Source organism: Dermacentor variabilis, chromosome 6, assembly GCF_050947875.1.
Source record: "Dermacentor variabilis isolate Ectoservices chromosome 6, ASM5094787v1, whole genome shotgun sequence".
Classification (NCBI taxonomy): domain Eukaryota; kingdom Metazoa; phylum Arthropoda; class Arachnida; order Ixodida; family Ixodidae; genus Dermacentor; species Dermacentor variabilis.
The window spans coordinates 67,014,593-67,024,718 of NC_134573.1; the positions used below are offsets into that span (position 1 = coordinate 67,014,593).

The 10,126-nt window shown below is 48.0% G+C and overlaps 1 protein-coding gene across 1 annotated transcript; it reads right to left on the bottom strand.

Moving 5' to 3' along the window:
- Window positions 1-222: 222 nt before the first annotated feature.
- LOC142584196 (uncharacterized) lies at window positions 223-4,453 on the bottom strand. The gene is made up of 2 exons (XM_075694357.1): window positions 4,139-4,453; window positions 223-686 (listed from the first exon to the last, which is right to left on the bottom strand). Exons 1-2 carry the CDS (start codon window positions 4,426-4,428, stop codon window positions 260-262), a joined length of 717 nt encoding a protein of 238 aa, XP_075550472.1. The 5' UTR covers window positions 4,429-4,453; the 3' UTR covers window positions 223-259.
- Between the last annotated feature and the right edge of the window lie 5,673 nt (window positions 4,454-10,126).

Here is a 10,126-nt window from a genome sequence, read left to right on the forward strand (position 1 = left end):
GCGCACAGTTATGAATTGAACAGAATCGTGGACGATGGAAAGCATTTTTCCGAATAAAAGCTTCCTGCAGCAAGCCTCTAAGGCAAAAAAAGACGCAAGAGCGTGCGCAGTTCGTGGCATCTAGCATATAGATTCTGAGACTCGTGCACCGGTCCCTACCTCTGCGCGTATCACTTCTGCTCGCTTTTTACCACTTCAGAGAGAATAACAAATTGTCCGAAATCAATATCGCATTTTAATAACGAGCACCACCATGCCTTCAGCCGGGGTGGTCATCCGCCGTTGCCTCGTACGACCACGGTGGCCGCGATCGCGTCGGCGACCCTGCGTCGCGGTCCGAGCGACCGGCACTCGTACACAATCGCTGCGCTGCGGCCCCCCGTTCACTGCGCTCCCCAGCTGCGTCGGGTGCCAACGTGGTGGCCGATGACACGGTGGTGTATTCGCGGAAGAGGCACATCGTCGTGGCGAGATGTCGCCGCTCGCCCTCGGCGGGCAGGGGCAGGCCTAGCCTCCTAGCGCGGTTGTACTCGTGGCACGCCATGAAGCTGCGAAGGAAGCGCTGGTTCACGCGGCTCTCGGGGTGCACCAACGGCTGCTGCGGCGGCGACTGCTGGTCTCCAGGAGTGTCCGCGGCCCCGGTCAGCGTAGATGACGAGGAGCTCCACTGCGAGCGCCGCTTCCACCTGAGGCATGCAGCGGTAACAACTCGAAGCCGTTAGCTGCTTAAGTTTTCGCTTAAGTTTTCGGCTAGCGTTAAGCACGAAAGCGGACGCAGCAGTAGTGCCCTAGCGCGGGTCCGTAACCTTCCTTTGTCCTCTGATTTCCTCGTATTCGTCACTGAGCAGAAAGCATCTCTTCAACAAGATTATTCTCGGTCCTACAGGAATCCGTTCCTGAGACCTGTTTCGTCATTTTCTGGTTAAATTTGCTAAATTATTATTTAACCGACTATATTAATAAACCGACTGTACTCCAATAATTTGTCAATTGCTGCTGTTCTCAGTTTCTGTGTAAGCTCGTGTACAATGTTTGAAAATGTGTAACGTTATGCTTGTTCGCTCACTGCCAACGAACTACGATTAAATAATGTACAATACGCGCGAATTTTGCGGGTACAGGGACCCCTGTCAGGCGCTGTGCGCCTTTTGCCCCTTCACTTTCTTGATATTGTACTCAAGATAAAAAAAAACATTCGTTCATTCATTCAAAAAATTTGTTATGACGATTTCTCAGGGCCCTTTCGTACAAGCCGTTCTACAGTGTCGATTGTTTCGTGAATGCAGGCTCCACTTACCGGGCTGCTGGATTGCACAGCGCTTTTGAGGCCCTCTTCACATTTTTTATTTATATTCTTATGGTCTCTTTCCAGTTACTTCAGAAACCGTTCGTTGATCCACTGTCGACATAACTTCATCGATACACATTCAGCGAAATGCTCACAAAATGGGCTTTTAATTTAAAACACACCTTATTATCTGCCTTGAAAACGTCAAATAAAACGTACTGATTTGTGGGCTCTCGAAGAACGAAAATCTAGCTAGAGCACTCACGCAAGGCTGACCATTTGCCACGGACATCACGCATGTTATCCTGTCAGACTGAAAAGTCTGATGCAAACAGCACGGGTGTGGGAATATTTTGAATAGGAATCGAATAGGCTGTTCTTCGATTTGAGTTCAACTGAAAATTTTATTATTGTAAGCAGCCGACTATTCGTTCTTTTCGAATATATAATGAATAACAGTTACTGGGAGTCTCAAAGGAAAGAGAACAATGTAAGCGAGTACTGTTACAAATGCAGGTAAGAGTGGTTGCTGCGCTGGGGTGCCAGCTTCTGAGTAAACAGTCACAGAACTTTAATCCTGCTGAAAAATTTCCTGCGTTTCTGCAAGGATGGCAGGCTTTTAGCAAGTTTATAGAATAATTGGTTTTGCCAATTTACTGCTTGGGATGATTCACGGTTTTGAAACTATTAAAGAAAATGTGCGGTGATCAAGTATCGCGCTTCTCCCGTTCAGCGAACACAAACCTGGTAACGCATCCGGGGATCTGCTGTTCGCTTGTCACATCACTGATATTAGCATGGTGCCCCGCATAACTGAAAGAGGTTCCTCTCTTAAATGTTGGTTAATTGGCCGGACTTCTGGTCTCGAACGGCATCACATCAGTCTCCCAAATCATGGATGTATTTTTTCGAAAATCACTCCGTGCAGACTCGTTACTTCAGAAGGATAGACTGGTGAATTTTCACCTTGCTTATAAATAAGAATATATGCGATATTGGATTTGGTATGCGGAGGTTGTTTTTTCCCTAGTATTCGTATTGTATTTCATTACGAAAATTTTCTACTTTGACACCCCTAGATGACAGTAATGAGAGAAATGCGAAAATTACTTATGCTATACGTAAACCGTTGGATCGCATGGACTTTCACATTTCAGAGCAACGCAAGACGCCAAATGGGCAAAGCCGTGCGTGAAGTCCGGAGTAGAACGGGCGACCTCAGGTTTCTAATGTGCCCCTGATGCATTTGCGTATTCTCGTGCACTGAAGGCATTATGTACTAGTTGTCGACCGTGAACGCATAATAAGGTGCTGTTTTGCGAGTCTAGAACAAATTGCTCGTCCTACACGCACAATATCTGACGGAGCCTGGCAAGTCCAGCATCTATACGCAGACGGACTAGCAAGGCGCCGGACGCCTGGAAAGAGCGGTGTATATCGCTGGATCCTGCCGACATTACCAGTTTAGGGGCCGATACTTCAGAAGCAACATTATGCTTTTTTCACACTGATAGCAGCGGAGATACAGTGCTGCAACCCTTTTCGCCTGGCTGACCGGCACCCGGTTCATTGCAAACGCCCCGACGGGAAGGCGATTACCCTGCTGCAGCATTGTCCGTCGAACCTGTACGGCGAAGATAAAGTATGGGGAGTTTGTGGAGTGAATAGATAGTAACATCACTGGCCCATAAGATCACCGTTTTCGTGCAGATCTCACGTACGAATTCACTGACCGACCATCTTAAAATGGGTGGAGTACTTGTGACGATAGTATACACTTGACGAAAACAAAGACGTGATCGACAAGAACGTCATATACTTGGCTTTGTCTGGTGTCTACTTGCGTTGTTGCCAGTACAGTGCTCAGCGTATTACAAAATGAACGGACAAAAATTGTCCCATGTTCTGGATATGCTTGTTTGTCGGCAGTTTCCTGAGAGCTATAAATAGTAGAACATATGTTTACTGATTTCGCTAGTTGGATAAAGTTCTTGGAATCACTTTTTTTCTAATAGCCTTTGTTGAAAATGGTCCCATTTTCTGGATATGCTTGAATGTCGGCAGTTTCCTGACAGCTAGAAATAGTAGAGCATATGTATACTGATTTCACTAGTTGGATAAGGTTCTTGGAATCACTTTTTTTGAAGAGCTTTTGTTCAAAGAGTTTTGGAACAATCGTTTGGGATTGAAGGCTTCGCCGCTACTGCAAGTGGATTTCGAGGAGTGGCGGCAATGATCTCCACCATAAATCGCAGTTCTCCCGTTGCTGATCAGAAGAATTGACTAGGTACCTTTCAGGTATATACCTTAGCGCTCATGCAACGATTCTGAAACTCAACGCGAGCTGTATGATTACATTTGAGCAACGAAAATTTCAAGACTAGCAGTACTTGCGACACATCAGCCCCACATTCTGCTGCCAAAAGCAGCGACGTTTCATAAGAAGCTGCAATAGGGTAGGTTTCGGGTAAATATATTAAATGGAATGCCAATATATGTTATAGCCAATCTTTAGCACGAGTATCTCGAACTTGATGCTAGTTCTAGCTTTCCTACTACTTTCACTACCGCTCGACCTAATCTCGCAGTGTATAATTATGCCACATGGACACTTTGTTTCGTCGTGCAAGTAACTGCCTGCTCTTCGGGTGACCCACCTCAACCTGCTAATTTGCCTCCCACGCGGCTTTTAATAAGAAAATCCCAATTAAAAATAAAAGCACATTTTAAAGCTGTCTCATTTCATTCATGCAGGGATAATGTTGGCCGAGAGAAAACTAATCGTGTCAAATGAGTCATTCTTGCCGCAAGAAGACTTCGCAGAGTGCATTGCTGCAAGTCGCGCGTCACCTGTGGCAGCCGTACAGCGCACCCAGCGCGAGCAGCGTCAGCACCAACGCAGCGGTCGGTGCCGCGGCGAACAGTACAGTGAGCAGGCCGGGAGCTTCGCTGCCGCCTCGGGGCGGGGCTGAACATCGAGCGTCCGGCGTGAGCACGTGAGGCCTGGGACACAGGCACACGGAGTCCACGCAGCGCAACAAAGGGTTGCTGCGGCGGCACTGGCGGGAGTTCACGCACGACTCGAAAAGGGCGCGGGCGCCGCCGCCAGGCACCTCCGGCGCGTCGGCCATCTTATTCATGTTGCTCAAAACATGAACGTCTTCTTTGTCTTTCTCCTCGGCGAGATTCGGTGCTCCCTCCTCCTGTCGATATTTACAGGCTGCGCCAAATGCCAATAATGAGCCGGTAAAGCAGAAATCGGGCAAATAAGGTAAAGAAAACGTGGAACAAGTCATCAATATTTATGCGGCAACTGATGCATCAGAGAGAAGCAAAAAAAAAAGGCGTTGTTCAAGGTATATATATCGTGAAATCAGCCACGGACAAAAAATAAAGCTCGCCGCGGTAGAACGTGCTCACTGTTTTCATCTTCGTCATCACCCGCCGCGGTGGAAAGTGGTCAAAGCCTCGGCAAGCAAATTTGCAAAGATGCGCAAAATAAAAAAAGATAATACACTCAACAGTTTCGCCTGAAAGACAAGGCATTTACGGCGAATGTAAAATTCAGCGTAGTACTTGAACTAATCGGACGGTGTTCTTACTACACACGGTTGCGATACCTACAGGTGCCACGCAGCTCAGAAGTCAACCGCTACTGGGTAAAAGCAACAGCGCCCTGGCAATTACGAAGCGTCTCACTACGCTAGCGCAGGAAGCAAGTTCTACCCACACTGTTGTGCAGATTGTTGCCCTGGCTGTAGCAGCTCGCCCACAATCTTCCACGTCACGATTGAGTGCACTGCAAACCTCTTTTCTCCCTTGCCAACTGTCCTTTACCCCCTACGCAACAAAGAGCTGTGGAACGATGCCCTTCGCGACGGATCTCCCGAGGTCCTCCGAGCTGTGATACAATGGGCTCGAAACATCGCCAGAATCATCTTAGGGACCCTGGACTGAAGGTTCCTCCCACACTGCTCTCGCCATTCTAATATTATTAATACAGATGTTTTACTCTCTCTCTCTCTCTCTGTCCATACGCCTGTGGGTACGCCCTTGAGCGAATATAATATGTGTAGCAGGCTCCCTACGCTGCTGCTATGAGGAGCTCCGCCACTATTGTTTCAGGCGGCGCACTTCGATGTTTTACGAGATAAGACCAAGGAGAAACTGTCGGCGTTTGTCATCGCTTGGTGATGTTGGATAACGTTAGTTTCACGTTTACTGCTGTAATCACAGCATCCGCACTGCAGGTCAGCGGGAATGCTATTGCGCATATAGTGTTGATAGCCGGGCGAGTTGATGCTGTCATACAAACTTCGCGATCAGACGTTTTCGACAAGATGTCTGTTCCCTTTGTTTTCACCTTGCGTATTGTTTTGACACACAGTTTGCATGAATCCTTATTGTGCTCGTGCGTACAACACTCGTGAAAGAAGGGAAATGCAGCATGCTGGCCCACTCCTCCACCGACGCGCTTGAGTGCGGCGTTGACAGGAGCATGCACATGGCTTCGTCGTTTCGTAGCCAAACGCATTCCACGTGTCGGGATGTTCTCTAGCCACTGCGACATTTCTGACACTCTTGTTCGGTATACCATTCGAAGTCGTACGCAACGACTACGCATTGTGTTAGCCAGCGAACTGAAAGAGTTCTCAAGACCGCCTTGCAGAATGCAGCATCAGGCTGCAACAATTTCACATCACAGTTATTTACAAGTACCGACGGAAGCACTGTGATGCCGACCAAGACGAGGACACATTCCTGCAGACAATAAGCGCCGACGACTTCACCGAACAGAAGCCATAGGACCCGCAGCTAAGAAGCCTTGCCGAGTACTTGGAAGGCAAAACCGATTTCGTCCCTAGGGCTTTAAGGCACGGATTCGCTTTTTTCTGCTTCCGACGCGACATTGCTCTCGTGGGAAGAACTTCTCACTAGTATGCTCTAACTAGCTTCTGAGTGGAGGACTTCTTGTTGGGCTACTTGGTGTTTGCTTAACTACGTATATATACATTGAGGCACAATTACAAAGAATAGACACAGACACATGTCACATGTGCAGACACACGTCAAGCGCCTGTGAAGTGTGTCTGTGTCTCACCTTTCTAATTGTGCCTTCTAACTACAATGTGCGGTAAGCTTGTCGTTATGTCATCAGCCCTGTGGCCAGACGTTCAACTCGCCCTGCACGCCCTCCACGCCCGGGCTTGGAGCCTCGGGTTCTCGCGTAAGCTCTCGAGAATGCAAGAGAAGTATTACTGGCCGCACCTCGCCGCCGACGTCGCTCACGAAGTCAAGGCCTGCAGACACTTTAAGCGACACAACACACCAATAACAAGGCCAGCGGGATTGCTGCAGCCTCTTGAGCGTCCTTACAAACGGTTCCATCAGATAGAGATGGACTTATTGCGGCTCTTTCTTCGAACGTCAAGATCAGGCAATAAGTGAGTCATTGAAGCCACCGACTATCTTACCCGCTATCTCCGAAAGGAAAGCGCCGCCCTGTGGCAGTGCGGGAAAAGTGGCGAAATTCGTCGTCGAGAAAATCCCGCAGCCAAAACGTCCCCCAGAAATCCTTATCACCAGCCGAGGAACGGCTTTTACCTCGGAGCTTGCTGAAGCCAGCCTGAAATAAAGTCAGGCAAGCCACCGCAGGGCCTCCGCCTACAACCCGCAGGCGAATGGTCTTATGCAACGTCTAAACAAAACTCTCCGCGACATGTTAGCAATGTGGGTCGACGTCGAACCTATTCTGTGGGATGTCATCCTTCTGTACGCAACCTTCGCTTACAACACGACAGTGCAAGAAACAACGCAGGTGCAACAGTTAAAGCTCGTTTATGGAAGGAACCTGGCATCGACGCATGCCGTAATTCTACCGAACGTCTGCGATGAAGTCACTCTAGATGTCGCCGTTCCTCTGCAGCGTACCGAAGAAACCAGACAGCTCGCCGGACTGCGCATCAAGAATCAGCAGAGGGCCAAAAGCCGACACTATGATCTTCCAAGCCAGCCCAGCGTCCATGAATGAGTTTTTCCACCAGGATATGCCGATGAGGTCTTCATGAAAAAAACTTTTGCGACGCTGTTTTGCTCCGGCTGCTGGAAATCTGCTGGAAGATACAAGATACTCCGGCATCTTGGCCCTCGGGATTAGGAGGTCGCGCCAAACTGTGTTACGCAATCAGAGCGGCGCCGCCCACGACCTGAAGTCATACATATCATAGAGTTTCCTACAATATACTAGAGGGAACTCTGGCGCTGCAGTCATTGACCCGCCTTGGGAAAGACGGGCTGTACATGGATTCGTTTGATCTTCGTGTTCGTGGATTCAGACGTTCTTGTGACTTTGTATATCATGCTATATAAATCTTATTGTCGTAAATTTCAGAGCAATCAATACTCTTCGAATTCCAGAAGACGCCGCGAACACGCACAATCGCTACTAATTGCAACGATTCAGCTTGTCGAGATGGCCAAATCGAAACGCGCCAAACGTCTCAAGGCGTCTCATGCCCGCGATAAATTAATCAGGGCGTTTCACGTCGCTTGTCGACACATGCGTCACTGGCTTAATGGTTTCAATAACCGGCTTCTGTGCTACACTCTTAAGAAAAAATACACCCTTTGGGTCGTATCTTGTCACATAACAATTATCGTCATCTTCCTTGTCCGCATTTGCTTTCTTTAACGCTGCTAGCCTGGTACTTCCAAGTCACGAAATGCATGCGCGTTGTCAGTATGACAGAGCATTCTCGACAGCAAAGTAGCGAGCGCAGCGTTTTAAAGAAAGGAAACGCAAGCAAGGCAGATGACGATTATTGTTGTGTGGCAAGTATACAGCCCAAAGGGTGTACATTTGTCTGAGTGCACTCTTGCATTTGCAAGAGTGCACCATCGACTGTCGCAGTAGCCGATTATTTGTGCTTATACTTTAACTTGTTCTCGCGCACACAAGTTGGCTACAACTCATGACTCGGTTTTGTACCATGTGTTTCTTCAGCGTCACTAAAGCGTGAAAATGACACATTATCTCTCAAATTTCTCGTTTTGCCCACATTGAGACTTCCCTCCCAAGTGACATCGCAGTAGAAGTGTACACTACTCTTCAATCCACCCTCTGGGGCTGAGTATATATTCTTAAGACAGTAATCGACGAATCTAGGGCGCTATAACGTAAAGCTATTCCAAACTTTTCTATTCCAATTCTGCAGTCAGACCTCTGCGATTGGTCAAAAACTTTTTTGGACCACCCTTACTTCTCCTGTCTGTCACAGGACGTCACGAAAACCGCGATAGCTCCCCATCTAATAATATGTGTCCAGACTGATTATGCGTTGTATGATCGAAGAAAAGAAAAATAGTAGTTTCTGATTCGGCGCCTTTTCGATATTAGCCCTCGGCTGTTTGTCAAACGTTTTCGGGCTGCACCCATGTCACCTGCATGTCACGCGTCGTCAAAAAAAAAAAAAAAAAAAGACGGGAAAACTCACCGCGTCAAATTGGCGTGTACGCGTTAAAGATGCATTAATATGCCGAACAAAGCTGAATTTTCTTTTGAATAGCCGCAGGCTGCCCCGTTCCGAAAGGAATAAATATGGCTGCCGCCGATCACTCAGTCAATGGCTACTCGCACCAGTCGGAGAGCGTGGGTGTATTTGCGTATAATAAACCTTTTTGCGCGGCCATGTAACGTTTTCGAGCACTTTCGGCACATTTACAACCTCGTTCCGCCAACTCTTCTCAGATGAGGATTTGTTTTAGCGTCATTATTAAGCTTCCGTTGCATGCCGCCACGATTTTCGACCAAGAACTGCAAGCTAAATAAAGGAAAGCAGACCAATCGCAGACGCCAGCACCGCCCTCTTCATCCGGTTACCGATTTTCAGCGCACTGGTTCGGTCCCATCGAATCCCTCTACATTTGTGCGAGCTCCTCGCTCATTCTCAGCCAATAAAATAAGACAAATCGCTGAGTGTAGGCAATGTTATTCGTTTTTCAAGCAAACAAAAGTGATCTCCTACGAACGAGGAGAGTGTTTGATTTGTCTGTTCAGACAACCGTTCGGGTCTCCGCGCGATGCTTGGGTCCGCGGTTGCACAAATTTGACGTCAGGAGATTGGAATAAAACCATATTGGGATAGTTTTACGTTAGAAGGCCCCTACTTTTATACCGGAATGTAAGCAGCTGTATCAACTTATTTCTGCGGCCGAGCTCAGGGACCGTTGTCCTAACCAAATACTCTATCACAAGCTAGAATTCTCGGACAATCGAAGCGAGAACTTCTTCCTCATTCCCCAGATCTCATTAGGAGAGCAACGGCTTTCTTCCCCTCATCAGATGACCTCCAAATTTCGCCCCATCACTCAACTTTTGGTTATTCAAATATGGCCATATTTACTATCGGTGTCCTCCGGGTTGCTTAGTAACGTTTAGCGCTCTGGTGCTTGCAACCATGTGACCTTGAGATTTTCGCCAGCTCTCTACCCGGAGGCTTGCCAATTCCTTTTTGAGCTAGCTAGGACCTCTCGCTGGGCGATGGGGTGGAGACGTCCAGGGTGCAAACACCGTATACCTGGCCCCAGTCTGTCCTGCCTTCCACTCCAGCTTCTTCATAGGAACGATTTTAAGACAGCCGTTGTTGCCCTGACAAAGGCATTTATTCCCAAAACGTTACTTTTTGGTAGACATCACGTCGATTCTCTATCTTAACGGGACGAGAAAGCGACCTTGACTTCCTGTTTGTGTAATGACGCTGCCAAGCACAAAGAAGAACCTTAGTCCTGATGCCACCATGTCACACAATCCGCACTAAGGAAGTGCGGCAAAACAGATAC

Excerpts from the sequence above, each read along its gene's own strand:
- LOC142584196 (XM_075694357.1), bottom strand. The coding sequence starts at position 4,428 with ATGAATAAGATGGCCGACGCGCCGGAGGTGCCTGGCGGCGGCGCCCGC. Across the intron at positions 687-4,138 it reads GCGCTGTACGGCTGCCACAG|GTGGAAGCGGCGCTCGCAGT; the intron begins GTGACGCGCGAC and ends TGCATGCCTCAG.